Here is a 15,411-nt window from a genome sequence, read left to right on the forward strand (position 1 = left end):
GAAAACCTCAGATTCGTCCCAGAGGAATTTGGAAGGGCTTCTTTGAGAATCTGATAGCCCACCTGAAGTGCTTCTACACCAGTACATACAGCATGGAACTAAGCTGGAGGAGCTGCAAACTGCAGTACAGTTAGAAAGCTATGACCTAATTGCTAGTACAGAAACATGGAGGGATAAATTACACAGCTGGAATACAACAGTTGAGGACTGAAAGCATTTCATAAGAAACAGGCAGGGCAGGAAGAGTGGGAAAGTTAGCCCTCTATGATAAGAGGTGGATAGGTTGCAAAGAGCTGCCTCTGAGAGACAGCCATCACTGATTGAGATATTGTGCATTACATTTAGGGAGTAGACCAATAAAGGACATCTGGTGGTTGGGGTCTAATACCACAAGTGGATCAAGGGAAGCCTGTTAACAAGGCCTTCTTTCTTCAGCTACAAGAAGTGTTGCTCAAGCACCCTTCCATCCTGGTGGGTGAATTCAATCACTTGCCTGCTGGGAAAGCTTCACGGTGAGCTGGAAATAGTTCAGGAGACTCCTGGCTTCCATTGTGAATAATTTCCTAGTCCAGGTATTGGACAAACCAACAAGAGATGAAGCGTTACTGGATCTAGTGCTCACCAACAAAGAGGAAATCATTAAAGAGGTTAACATTCGATGTGGTCTGAGCTGTAGAAACCATGCCTCAATTGAAGTCATGATCTTGAGAAATATGGGCCTGTCAAACACTGAAGTCAGTGACGTAAATTTCAGAAGAATGAATTTTTGTCTGTTTAAGGACTTATTTAATGAGATCCCCTGGGATACTGTCCTTAGTGACAAAGGAATTGAACAGAGTTGGCAACTATTTAAGGATGCCTGTCTGAGAGCAAAAGAACTCTCCATCCCCCAGCATAAGAAATCAAGCAGAGGAGGCAGAAAATAGGCATGGCTGAAAAAGGACCTGCTGAGGGAAATTCCCAGGCAGTGGAATCAGGTATGTATGTCCTGGGAAGAATACAAGGATGCTGTCTGAATGTGCAGAAGTGGGATTAGGAAAGCTAAGGCACAGATGGAACTGAACTTGGTGAGTGATGTGAAACATAACGAGATTCTGGAGGTACATTGGTCAGAAGAGAAAGGCCAAGGAGAGCATGCCCTCTAATAAAAGAGAATGAAGAAATGGTTTCAACAGACATGGAGAAGACTGAGGTACTCAGCAAGCTCTTTGCCTCAGTCTTCACTGGCAGTCAGTCTTCCATCACCTCTTACATCCCTGAACCTCTAGGTGGGAGCTGGGGGAGTAAAATGTCTTCCACTATAAACAAAGAGCAAGTTCAAGATCACCTGATGATAATAAATGCATGCAAGTCTATGGGGCCTGATGACGTGCAGTTCGCTGAAGGAAATGGCTGATGTGGTGCCAAGCCACTCTCCATCATATTTGAAAAAGTCACATCTGTCAGGCAAAGTCCCTGGTGATGGGAAAAAAGGAAACACCACACACATTTTAAAGAAGGGTAGAAAGGAAGATCCAGGGAATTACCCTAGCTCTGTTTATAAAGATCTGGAAAAGTTCTAATTGGTTTCCAAGATTGGTAGCCTAAGAATATCTCTGGATGACCTAATGTGACTGAACAATGAATTAGATGTGAGAAAATTCCAGGCATACCTAATTCTGACCTGTTCCTTCTGACCATTGCAAAAGGGACATGAGATGATGAGTAAGATACTGGGAGAGCAGCTGTGTACATAACAGTGCCCTTGGATGCTGACTGCATGTTAATAGCCTATAGGTACTTAACCTATCCTTGGAGTATTTTCCTCCAAGCTTTTGTAGGAGAAAGGTCAGAAAGAAGTTCAGTGCAGAGGGAAGATGATTAGTTCAATATGACTAGTGACAATATGACTATTTTCAGTATAAAAATAATTCAGGATATAGATTTTAATGGATGCTTCACCTTCCCTCATAAAGAAGTGCTTGATTTTAGTAACCTCTTACCATATCTGATCTAGTCAGGAAATCTGTCCAAATCAGGAAGTTCTTCACTAGCCGCAGATCTAGAGGCCATCATGACACCTCAGTGCAGCAAACCTCTGCTCTGGGTGAGAACAAAGAAGAGAACACAGTCTGACTGCCTTTCCCATCAGTCAGAATTTGAGCACAGTGATCTTGCACAGCTGCAGAGTGGACCTTGCCCTTCCAGATCACAATGATGAATCTCAGAAATGCTGCAGGCTGGGTTTGGAGCACATGTCAAGGTTCAGCCTAACATCCTAGAGAACAGAAAAATAGACTGCCTGCAGATGTCATGTACATTTTCTTAACAAAGCATCTTTCCAAATGCTGAAGTATTCTGTGTTTCAAAGCTCTCTCTTCTTACAGCTACAATGGATTTCTTGAAAATCAATTCTTCTATATGACTGTTTGAAATTGCATTATATCATTTTATGTTGGTAGGGTAGGTTTTGCTAGAATTTTGTTGGCTTTTTCTGTCAGGGATTTTAGAAATGATTCAGAGATTATAAGACAACATAGAGATAAAGAACAGTTTTGAAAGATAGGATATATTGCTCACTATGATTTGTATGAACTAATCTCTAATGCCTCTTTGTAAAAATAAGAACATCATCAACTGAAGCTTACCGTCCATTGCATACATTAACAACGACTGCTTATTAATCTTATAACCTTTTCTAATTAACAGAGTAAATTTTAAAATGAATACAAATTGAAAGAATCCCAGGATAAAATATATTCAGTAACAAAATATCTCCTTATGTTTGTTGAAATGTCTGTGAAGTAAGTGTTGTGTCAGAGAAATAATTTGTTGTTGTAGGATTTTTGTTGTTGTTTGCTTATAGTCAATAGGAAAATAAGTGCCAACAGCTGGCACTTTGTAAGTAGCACATCTGTGTCAATCTTATATATTATTATAGGCATGGCTAGTAAAATCACATCACTGTTGCTGCTGCTGTTGCCATTGCAGCTGTCGTTATTCACTGTGTGCTGTAGTTCTTCCAAGTGCATGACCAATGAAAAGTAAAAGAGAAATCTGAAGGGAAAATTTGGAATAAACATCTTCAAATCATAAAGTGAAATATATAAATCAATCCTGGGATAAGAAATGCTCATGAATAGGTATAAATTGACAATGTATGGAACTTGAAGTGTGAAAGTTTTATACATCAGTTTGTTACATAAATTGCAACATATACAAAAGAACCATTATGATAAATGTAGGTACAAACAGTTATAGAGATCAGGCCACGGCAAAACAGAGAAAAATGAACTACAGTTATTTCCTATCAAGAATTAAACTATTATAGTTACATGTGTAAGAAACAAAACAAAACAAAACAAAACAAACAAACAAACAAACAAAAAAACAACAAAAAACGAGATTTTATTTAGTGGTAAAGAAAATTTTGCAGTATTGGTATCTCAGAGAAGAGAAAGAATTTATATGCAGTTCAGAGGTACCTGACTGCAATTTCACTATTTTCCCAAAGAATACTGGAACTACAATCAGCTTGAATTGTTTGTTCTAACCCAGGAACCAAAGGTCCTAGAGTAAAGGAGATGCATCATTTCAGCTGATAGCTATTAAAGCAAACTGAACTTTCGGACAAATGAATATATACACTAAATGAATATTATACTGAGAAAAATTAGTGAGAATGGATAACATGAATCATGAAACTGTAAAATGAGAATTGGTTTACATTTGTACTTGCCATGACAACATTTGTAAAGTATCCAGTTAAGACAATTGCATCAATTATAGTGATATGCCAAACATGACAGGCCACACAAGATATATATCTAAGAATAATAACTGTGGGCATATATGTGTAGGAATTTATGCATATCTGCAGGTAGTATCATTAAATCATATACAATGAAAAAAAAGTTTCTTTATAACCTAATGAAGTTTTCTGCTTAATTAACTTAGGCAGCTTCCAGAGGAAAATTATTACTCCTTTGCAGTTAGTTGATCAAGTTTATTCCATGATCATTTTACAGGTGCTAAGCTGTGTGGCTGAGCACAGATATTAAATATGTTGAGTGTCTAATCTACATAGGTGTTCAGATGCTAAAGTTCCATGGGCAGTAACTGATGAAATAAAGATTAATTTGAAATTAACTAACTTTTTAATGCCTTAATCACTCCAGCTTATTTAAACAGAATGAAATGCCAAATAGGAAAAACCAGTGATATATAGTTGCCTTGGTACAGCGATTCTTTCTTGAGCTGTATAACTGATTGTATTCTATAAAGCTACCAAAATAAAAACAGATTATAGAAATGAATTCTCTTCTAACTACCTATTCTGAAGGTAAGCATGTGTTACATAAAAAATAACACTAAATTAATGAAGTAGATCCAGGATAAATAGTTTTGTATTAATTATTTGCATCAAATAAAGCAACTCCATTTTAACTTTCTTTGAATGCTACAAAGAAAAAAACTTTGACTATATCTGTTTTCAAAAGGCTAGAAGATTCTGGAACACAATTTTTTTTGGTCTTGTAAGGATTATATTGTATTTACTATTGCATTGTCATAGTCAAAATAGCATAATAATGCAGACTAATATTAATATTGATTAATTAAAAATGAAAGATTTAATGAACATTTTAAAAATTATCACAGGCATCTCCTAATGTTCAGGACAAAAATATTGAAAGCACTAGCATATCCAGACAGTTTGTTTCAGCATACACTCCCATCTGTAATCTCTCATCCATTTCTAGTCTACCATTCAAGAATATATATTTTTAAACACTTCTCAACTTGCTCAGTTTTTATATGCAAACTAGCATAACTTGGGCACACAAATCCCTAGTTATTTTTATTTACTTTGCGCAATTGCAAAGACAAATCATGCAATGGAATGCTCAAGTTTCATGCATCCATTTATTTGAAACAAGATGTCTTAGTATTCTGTATTTTCAAATCCCCTTTCTTGTTTCATCCTCAGTTTGTTATGCAGGTACACTAGAATCACAGAATCCTTAGAGTTGGAAGGGACCTTTAAAGGTCACCTAGTCCAGCTCCCCTGCAATGAATGGGGACCACATCCACAGCTAGATCAGGTTGCCCAGGGCCTTATCCAGCCTTGACTTGAAAGTCTCCAGCAACAGGGCATCAATCATATCTATGTGAAAACTGTTCCAATGCCTTATCATCCTCACAGTAAAAGACTTTTTCTTTATATCCAACTAAATCCAGCCTTTCTGAGCTTGAAGCCATTTCCCCTTGCTCTATTACCACAGACTCTGCTAAAGGGTCTATCCTGGTCTTTCCTGTAGCTCCCCTTTAGATATTGAAAGGCCACTATCAGGTCACCTCGGAGCCTTCTCTTCTCCAGGCTGAACAGCTCCAGCTCTTTCAGATTGCTCCCATTGAGATAAAATTTACATTTTAATTTGCTTTTAAAGGTAGCAGTCTCCCCCTAGACATGTAGGAAATTATTATTCTCTCTCTGGTATCGTTTATCAGAAAATTCATTTTCACTTTCCCCACAAGTTAAGATTACCACCAGTGCAATTATGACTGTGCTTTCCTCACAATGCAGTCACTCTCTTGCAAATGGGTAATGTGTATCTCACTGAACTAAGAAATAATTAGTAATTAAAATTCTCTTTCTCAGAAATCTCATTCTACAGTGTCCTTCTGAAGAAAGAGCTGTTAAGTACAGCTTCTAGATTTTATGTGGGTCTCCAGTTTAGGAACAAGCCTGGAATTGCCTCTCTTGCTATCTGAATTTATTCTGTTGCTTTGATGAAAAACAGCTGGCACTTTAAAGTCCTTATGATTTTGGAAGAATTCTCCTGCCTATTTTAATTCCTACCTTCTGTGCCCTTATTTTCTGATTTCTTTCATTCTTTGGGTAACTTGGTCAGTCTTACTTTAAACATAAGACCAAAATTCTGTAAGACAACACAAATATGGCTTAGAAGGTATACTAGGTCTGTTTGGTATAACAAGACAAGATTTACCAACTCTTGGGATAGGATTCCAAGAAACAGTGCCATTTGGCTTTATTCTGTTGATTTGTTCTTTGTGCTGAGAGAACTCCAATCTCCAGAACTTTTATGGCAAGCCAGAGAGAATTTTGGTTTCCCTCAAGTCTGTAGGCAATACATAACCAATGAAAGATCTATTCCAATGAGAAGTTCACAGATAGAAACAGGCAAGAGAGAAGCATAAACTGATACTTTTTAAAAGCATTTGATAGACAAAACATAAAAAATGCCAGCACTTTTAAAGCCCATTCTTCTTTTCTTCTTCAAATGGGACTTTCACGCGTGTTCTCACTTGGAACTGATGAGGGAGGATACATATAAGGACAAAAATTTGAGAAGGAAGTCGAGTTGGAAATCCCTGGAGCTGCAAGTTCTGGTATTGGAATGGCAGGAGGACAGCAAAACACCTCATATGAAAATGCTAAACCTAGAGATATTTATTGTTGGTGGTGTTTTTTTGTTTTTGTTTTTGTTTTTGGTTGTTGTTTTAAATATATATTTATGGGTTGAAAAAGGATCTCTCATTTTGGGAAACCCTTGCACTGGGGGTGACAGTTCCAGAGTATCTACTACAGCTTTATAAGAAAAATAATCTGTTCATCACATCTGAATTACTGGAAAAGTATAAATGATATGTCATGATGTCTTGACTGATGGCAAATGACTTCTTGCAACACAATGTGGAAGACTAATGCTAAATATATCAGTATTGACGTGAGCAGTAGATTACATATAATAAACTGTTTTAAGTAATGTTAACAGCCAAAAAATGAAAATGAGAAGGAAATGCATGCTAAGAAATCACACAGACTGATAAAAATTGGATTTTAGAAGTTTATTATATATCATAATAATGCAGAATAGTTACAATTCAATTAGGAAATTGATCTGTTTCAGTATTCTAAACAAAAGATTATGGCTTCCTACAAAGGAAAAAAAAACCTCATCCCACATTCCCTTCTTTCTTGTCATCAGTAATCAGTATTGTATCTGATGAATCCTCCAGGAAGAAGTATATGGCTGCTTGCTATCTTGTATCTTTTATGTGAGAGGCCACTGACCCCATCTATAAATTCAAAGATACATATGTGGTAAAAATATTTCATATGATAGAGATTAATTTCTTAGCTCTATGGTTTTGCTCTGTTTCTGTAATCTTTTTCAAGAATCTGTTATCTAACACTGAACTGAATTGGACCTAACTGTGTTACAGAGATAGAGTGCCTTACTGAAAGTTTAAAAGAAACGATAATGCATCTTGAACACTAAATTAATGTACTCTTGAAAGACCTTAAAGGAGCGTAGGATTCACAGTATGATTCTAAAAGTAAGGTGTAGAGGGCAGGTAGCACTCATGAGCACTAATAAAAACAACCAAAATGCCTGTTATACTAGAACAGAGATAAAGCTTTGTATTTCTTGGAGAATAAAAACCTAAACTGTATAAGAAATGTCTTTTTAAGCAATATTGCATTACAACAAAATGTATTATCTGATAGCAAAACATATGGTATCTAGCTCTCAGAGTTAAGTCACCGATAGCTGGGAGTACTTTAGTATCTGAAAAATGATCTCCTTTTACTTATAAACTGATATATCGATTTATACTCCTGATTGTAGGCATCTGGCATAACTCTTTCCTCTTTACTTACATTAATGCCTTCAGGACATAAAACATAACAGCTTCTCTCAAAAAACAGAGGAAAGGCAACAGTGAGTTACTAACCAGAAAAATTGTTGTTGCATTTTTATTAGTGGAAGAAGTGGGGGAAAAAATACTTTCATTAGAACATACTCATATTTATGTCAAAAAGGGAAATAATTTTTTCTCACTCCTTCTCTCTCTCTCTCTCTCTCTCTCTCTCTCTCTCTCAAAAAAAAAAAAAAAAAAGAAAAAAAAGAAAAAAAGAGGGATAAGAGGAGAAAAGTAAGAAAAAGGTAGAAGAATAGTCCAAGAAAAAAAAGGAAACAAACAACAAGTTTAATTTGAAATTAAAAACAAATCCAACAAGACTGATTGAATTCTCTTCTCCCCTGTAATTATACAACAAAAGGTTTCATAGTGAAAACAAAATTCACCAAGTCAGCTTGACTCCCTTGTGCCTTAGTCATAAACTGCCCACATTCGTATGAACTTCACTATAGATAGTTCTTTGAAAACTTGATGCTTGCTGAGAAACGCTTGCCACCATGGCCACATATCACAGTTTGAATTTAAACTAGTGTGGTAAACATTTTCAAAATAATTTTAAATGCTTACTCTATAAGTAGTAATCATGACTTTCTCTTAACCACATGACATTGCAAAGCTTTCAAATACCTCCTGCATCTCAAATCTTTCATGAAGAAATCATTTTCTGATACATTTTAAATTCTTTTCCTTTGAAGAAAAACTGCTTACAATAAAAATCCATTTATGCTCCTAGATTCCTAGTATATGATATGTATATTTATTTTTGTCATCGTTTTTATGACATTCCAAAGAGCGTTTCATTCTGTATGACAGTGATATGCACTTTACCACTCCTGCATCTTACAGAAGGATGAGTGTAGTATTTTCTTAGGTGATCATAATTACTGTCGAAGACTTGTTAGAATCATTTTTACCCATGGATACTACAGGTAAAACAAAGAACATATTGCCAATGTTACCTGTTCTGGCAACTTAAAGGAAGCAATTTAACAGCAACAGTGGAAAATGAGATCATAAAGGTTAATAGGGTAGAGATCATAACAATAATTTTAATGGAGTTTTAAAGATTCAAGTTATATTTTTTCCTTTTTTTTTTTTTTTTTTTTTTCCAAAGGATATTCTGAAGGCTTATAAAGGAAACTTAATGATGTACATGCTTGTGCATGAAAGGAGTAAGTGCATTAGTATACCAGAAGGTACATTTAAGAGGAGACCTCTTTGGAATATGTAGCTGTTAGTGTGTCTTTAGGGTAAAATAGCTACATTATTTTATCTGGGAGCCATAGCAACGTAGAGGTGCAAGACCAAGTACAGATTGAGTTCAAAGGATCAGGTTGTCAAGCAGCACCTTAAATGAACTCAAATCTGGCATGGATCTCCAGATATATCTATGCAAGTTAAACCAAGGCTTTTTAACTGTCAGTGTTATTTAATCTTGCTGATCCAAGGACACAGAGGAAAAGATGAGAACAATGTGGTTGAACAGGCAGCAATGCACAGTGGTTTCTGTAACCTGTTTTTAAAGGACTCCTAACAGTAGGTTAGCTTAAATTCATGAGAATAGTTTCTCAGATTATTTTTTCATTAGACAAACTCAACTGTATGGAAAGCTCTGAAGTATTTTCTCCAAATTTCTTAGTGTTGCAACTTGGTGGCTGGCTCTCCTTGAATGCATTCATTATGAACATGAGTATTTTCATTATATATAGGCTTGAATGATGAAAAGCTAATGCAACTAGGGAAACCACGTAGTCCAAGTTTATTTATAAATAAGTTGAATTCAAAGGACTGATAGAAATATTAATTCCACTTTTTTTAGGACTGAAATATGACTGCCTTCTATTGGAAAAAATATGCCTGTTAATATTATGATTTTGTTTCTCTGCTGTATTTTCTGTTTTATTCTGATGTTTTCATTATATATTCAGGTCTTTCTTCCCTCTTATCTTCAACATTTTTGTTAGCAGCTCTTCTTACTCACCTTGTTTGCTGCCTCTCTAGCAGTATCTATCCAGATCTATTCCTGCACAAATCCTTTGTATCTTCCACATTTCCTTTCCTACCTTCCTACTCTCAGATCTGAGGCATATTTTTTAAGTGATATAGTATAACAACAAATTTCAAATTAATCAATGTTGCTATATAGCTGTGACTTCAGCAATGTTTCATCTAATCACAGCATACAGGAAAGGAAAGAAATGCTACTTTCAGGGTGTTTTGTAAGGGACATCTACCAGCTAGGAGGGATTAGCTACTGGTTCATTTAATTGCACAGGTGTATCTTCTGAAGCAGTGATTAAATTTTCCTCCTGAAACTCATTCATATCCTTCCCTAACTTTCCACCTGAATATCTCCTGTTAATCAATTCTTAAAGTTGGTAATGGTTTTCATCTCTTCCTTAGAAAAAGCTGCTTCTTGTTGATGATGAAAATGAAGAAAATTGCTATAGTATAAAAGGAAAAAAAATGCACTGATTTTTTTTTTTTTAAAGGAAAAAAACTTTTCTGTCACACCATTCTCACATCCTCTTTGCACTTTTCTTTGAAAGCTGAGAGTCCTTTCTTATACTGCACTTAGGAATCTTGTTTGTTCAATCAAAGTGACAATGACAGAAAAGCTCTTCACCTCAAGATGCATCAATTATCTGCATTGTTCATGGCTGGACAAGAGTCTGAATATGGGAGATGCAAACTGGAAACTGGTTCTGTATTAGTCCTTAGAAAAATGTTAAGATTCTCTGGGGAAAAAAAAAAAAAAAAAAGTACATCTACATTTATCATACTCAAATAATTACTGCATTTGAATGATCAGGTTTGTAGACCCAGCTAAATATTTTGAGAACACCATCATATGACTAAATGTTTCTGCCAGCTGCTGCAGTAACTTTTAGTGAGATGACTGCTGGAAGAAGGAAATGGATGAGCAGAACTGTAATCCTTGTCCAGCACATTCCTTTGCAATAGTCTGTGCATGCTTCACCACTGGTGTTACTCATATCATTATAAATGCAGTAAGGGCAAACCTTATGTTGTTTAAGGAATTGTTGAATGAGATCTTCTGTGAAGATGTCCTTAGAGACAAAGGAGTGGAACAAAGCTGGTTCCCTTTAAGGATGCCTTTCTGAGAGTGCAAGAGCTCTCCATCTCTCAGAATAAGAAAGCAGGCAGGAAAGGCAGGAAACAGGCTTGGTTTGGCAAGGCCTGTTGGTCAAAATGAAGGAAAAGAAGGGCAAGGACAGACAGTGGAAGCAAGGGTGTATCACCTGGGAAGAATGCAGCGATGATGTCTGGACTTGCAGAGATGGGATTAGAAATGCCAAGGCACAGAACTTGTGTGCTTGGTGAGGGATGTTAAAAACAACAAGATGGGTTTCCCATAGGTACAAAAATCAGAAGAAACAGGCCAGAGAATGTAACTCCTCTGCTAAATGGGAAAGGATAACTGGCTGCAGCAGAAGTCTGAGGTACTCAGAGAGTTCTTTGCCTCAGACTTCACTGGCAGCCAGGATTCTCACATCCATGGACCTTGCATCCCTGGATCTGAACCTCAGATAGGAACGGGGGAAACAAACTCCCCTTCACTGTAAGGGCAGAACAAGTCTGAGACTGCCTCACAATGCTGAATGTGTACAAGTCCACAAGGCCAGATGATATGCATCCCAGGGTCCTAAGGGAGCTTTCTGATGTGGTGGCCAAGATGCTCCCCATCATATTTGAAAAATCATGACTATTGGGCAAAGTTCCTGGGGACTGGAAAAAGGAAAACATCGCTCACACTTACCAGAAATGGAGGAAGGAGGACCTGGGGAACTATAGGTCAGTGATTCTCACCTTAGTGCCTGGGAAGATCATGGAACAGAACCTCCTGGAAGACATGTTAAGACACATGAGGGACAAGTGAGTGATCTGAGACAGCCAGCATGGCTTCACCAAGGAAAGGTCATGCCTGACCAATCTGATGGTCTTCTATATGGAAAGATGGCATCAGTGGACAAAGGGAAGGTAAGTGATGTCATCTACCTGAACCTCTAGAAGGCCTTTTACATAGTCCCTCACCACGTCCTTATCTCTCAATTGGAGATACGTGGATTTGAAGGGTGGACTATTTGGTGGATAAGGAATTAGTTGGAAAGTTGCAGCCAGAGTGTTGGGGTAAGTGGCTCTGCGTACAGGTGGAGGTCGGTAACAAGTGGTGTCCCTCTGGGGTCCATTTTGGGACTGATACTCTTTACCATCTTTATCAGTGACGTAGATGATAGGATTGAGTGCATGCACAGCAAGTTTGCTCATGACACCAAGCTGAGCAATACAGTTAATACAGCAGAAGGAAGGGATGCCACCCAGAGGGACCTTAATAAACTAGAAAGGTGGGCTCTTGTGAACCTAATGAGGTTCAACAAAGCAAAGTGCAAGGTGTTGCACTTAGATTGGGGTAATCCCAAATATGTATACAGACTGGGAGAAGTAATCCTTGCTAGCAGCCCTGCTGATAAGGACTTAGGAGTCCTATATCTAATACTAGACTAAGTCCTATGGGCCATGTGGTTAACTGAAAATGTATTTTCTGTAAGCATTGTAACTACTTTTCAAATCACCGTATCTTCATACCACACACAGTGTGCTCAACATATTCAGTGGAATGTAGCTGTTAATTGGTGAGTTATAAACCATTTACATCTTAACAACTATCATGTTTATGACTTTCTTTTTTTTTTTCCTAAAATTCGAATAAATTATTTTTGCTGTACTTTAGCCTTTTACAACCAGGGTATATAGGCAGATAATGACTTTCATACATTGCAAAATGAGACCACGGGGCAAAACCAGGTGAAAAATATGGAGAGACATTTCTGTGAAACTGAAATTAATTGTTCAGCAAAAATCAGGTTATTGACTTCTAAACTGTTTGACACACATTTATTCCAATTAATTTCTATTAGGAATAATAAAAAGCAAATGAATATTGAAATGTGGACAAAATAACCATTGTTGGGGGATGTAATCATCAGGCATGATTCTCATCTAAGATGATTAGTGGAACTTGTAAACAGCCCACTAAAAATTGCATATTATCTCTTCTAAACAATCAGTTGCTTTGGGTAGGCTTCATGATATGACAGTCCTTAAACAGATTAACATGCTTCAATTGTTCTAATAGATGTTGACATGTACATGCTACTTTTTTAAAAACAGTTAATAATGCATAAGAATGGAGAGTATGCTGCTTAAACTCTGAACTTTTTCCACTATTTTACATTCCAAAAAAGATTCCCACAGTGAAGGTTAAGAAATACCTGCATTTGTTCTTGCCTTATGGAATATCCCTTTCTTATCTATATATGTCCATCCTTTTATTAAGAACTGTTAGATACTGGAACAAACATTAAGTGAGACAGTTATCTTTTGTTTCTGTCAAAGAAAATGTGCATCTTCCTTTGGATCTATTACTTCTTGGATATATTGTGTCTCATCACTTGTCTGTGCTCTATAGTAGCTACAGTGACAATAATTCATAAAAATGGAGTTCAGTGTATGCTTATAGTATTCCTGAGAAAAAATGTTATGTATGTGTTGTGTATGTCAGATACTTTGTTAATGTACCTCATTTTTGGTTAGAGCTGTACTTAGATATCAGCATAATTGAGGAATAACAGAATTAGATTTTTTTAGTGACCTAACCTGACTACTGTTTTACCATTCAACTTTTATAGCACAGAACCAAACAATGGTTAATTTATGTTGCTAAGCAAAATTATTTGCTATTCTCTTCAGAAGTTCCTTTTTAGTAGTCTTCAGAATATTAACAAATTACATTTTTCAAAGGTGCTTAGGGTCATGATGTTGTGTTGGAATGAAAGTAAACAAAGAGCAAGGTTAAAGAGGGGGGGATAAATCAGAAAATGGACTTAGTGACTTAGATATTCTTATCAAGACAAAAGTCTGTGTCCCTAAGCACAGATGTTTTTTTAAACAAAATTACAAAAAGATGCATCTATTGTATTTTCAGTCCTAGATCAGAGCAGTGAGTTCATAAAATCTGAATCTGTTACTGTTAATGTCTTCCATTCAGATAAATATAGAAGAAAATTCAAATAGCCACTGATCCAAACATAAAATATTGTTCATGTAGGTGAAGTAATGAATACTTTCTTCATCTCAATCATCAACTCTATTAAATTAAGATGTATCTGCCCCCAAATGTATTTTGTTTGTCTATTATAATATTATTAGCCTATTATAATACTGACCACCATAGTTTGATGAAATCAAATTTAAACATTTCTTTCATTTTATTTAAGGAATGGTCAAAGACTTACCATAGATGTTCTTGATGACCATGGAAGTTGTCCCTTGTCCCAGAATCCAGGGGGACTTCAAGACTGATTGTGAATTTTTCTGAAACTACCCCTGAGATCTTCTGTTTCAGCACATCTGAGTGTGGGGGAATCTATTTGTTTAACCTTGTTGCTTAGAATTAACACAAGAATGACCTTCCACTAGCAACCTGAAAAAAAAAAAAAAAAAAAAAAATCTGAACTAAAGATGTACATGAGAAGTAGTCGTTCATAGATATCTCATAGATCTCTAAATTTTACAGATCATTTCCTATCCAAGTTTAAGACTATAGGCAGCTATCTTTCTATATTTATTTCAAAGAGAAATATTTTTCTCTACCGCACAACACACAGCTATAATTGTAAACACTTTCTTATTCTGCTTTAGAATTTGCTTATGAAGGTTGGAAGAGCTGGCATATGGTTTTTTTGTCTCTTTCTAGTTACTTATCTAATTTATGTATCTGATTTCTGCATTAGTTTCTCTATCATTTAGCTTATTTCCTGTCCTGCCAGCAGTATTTTATTTCTATGGAGCCATAAGCCAATGTGAAAGTAGCTAATGCTCTTTCAAACTAGTTTCAAACTCTGCATGAAAAATGCTTTTCAGCTCTCATTTAAATATTTGTTTTCCTCAATTTTTAACAGTGGAATTTAACAGCTTCAGTGGTACTTCTTGTGACCCATGCAAAAAAGTTTATTTTATAGCTGGATAGCATTTGGCCTTCAGTGCCATTGGATTTATCCTTTATGAAAACCTTTCATTGTTCTGTTATTTTTTATTTTTAGCCGGTACATTCTACATCATGATCGTTATGGTAAATAGTATCCTAGTAACAGAAGGAATTGGCTGTTGAACTCAGTAAAAAATATTAGCTTTTATTATATTTCCAACAAAGAGAAAGACTGGAAGCTAGATTTAAATACCATGCAGACAAAACCTGAAACTATGGAAAGGGAAAGGCTGGAAACACCTACCACTTAAACCATATACAGCTTGTGAATTTTGAAGTAAATTAAAGATATCAAGACAGTCAGGAATGAAAAGTTATGCACAAATCAGTGTGTGCATCTTCTCTTGGTGAAGAATCTCACTCAGCAAAGCTTCTGAGTACAGTGGAATGGTAAAGAGTAAAACTGGAAGCACATCTTCAAATATCTTGCTCAACTAGAAACTTTCTGTCATAATCATACTGGATATGTACTCAGTCTTGTGATAGTACAGATTATTAAGAAATTTTATCCATTAAGGCATTGTAACTAGCTTTATATCCAATATAATTCAGGCTAAACATTTGTAACTTTAGAAACAAATTGGAAAAAATACTTAGCAGATGGAGACCTAAAATAATTTTGCATGCATAATTCA

General features: G+C 36.0%; 1 protein-coding gene across 2 annotated transcripts in view; it reads right to left on the bottom strand.

Annotated features, from left to right (window-relative positions):
- Window positions 1-7,016: 7,016 nt before the first annotated feature.
- STS (steroid sulfatase) overlaps window positions 7,017-15,411 on the bottom strand; it is a 122,404-nt gene continuing 114,009 nt past the window's right edge. For both annotated transcript variants that reach the window (XM_048928534.1, XM_048928541.1), the window contains 2 exons: window positions 14,025-14,212; window positions 7,017-7,080 (listed from right to left, as the gene is read on the bottom strand). In XM_048928534.1, the coding sequence (XP_048784491.1) occupies window positions 14,183-14,212 (30 nt within the window). In that variant the 3' untranslated portion in view covers window positions 7,017-7,080; window positions 14,025-14,182. The remainder of the gene's footprint in view (window positions 7,081-14,024; window positions 14,213-15,411) is intronic.

The sequence above is a fragment of the Lagopus muta genome, chromosome 1, assembly GCF_023343835.1.
Source record: "Lagopus muta isolate bLagMut1 chromosome 1, bLagMut1 primary, whole genome shotgun sequence".
Classification (NCBI taxonomy): Eukaryota; Metazoa; Chordata; class Aves; order Galliformes; family Phasianidae; genus Lagopus; species Lagopus muta.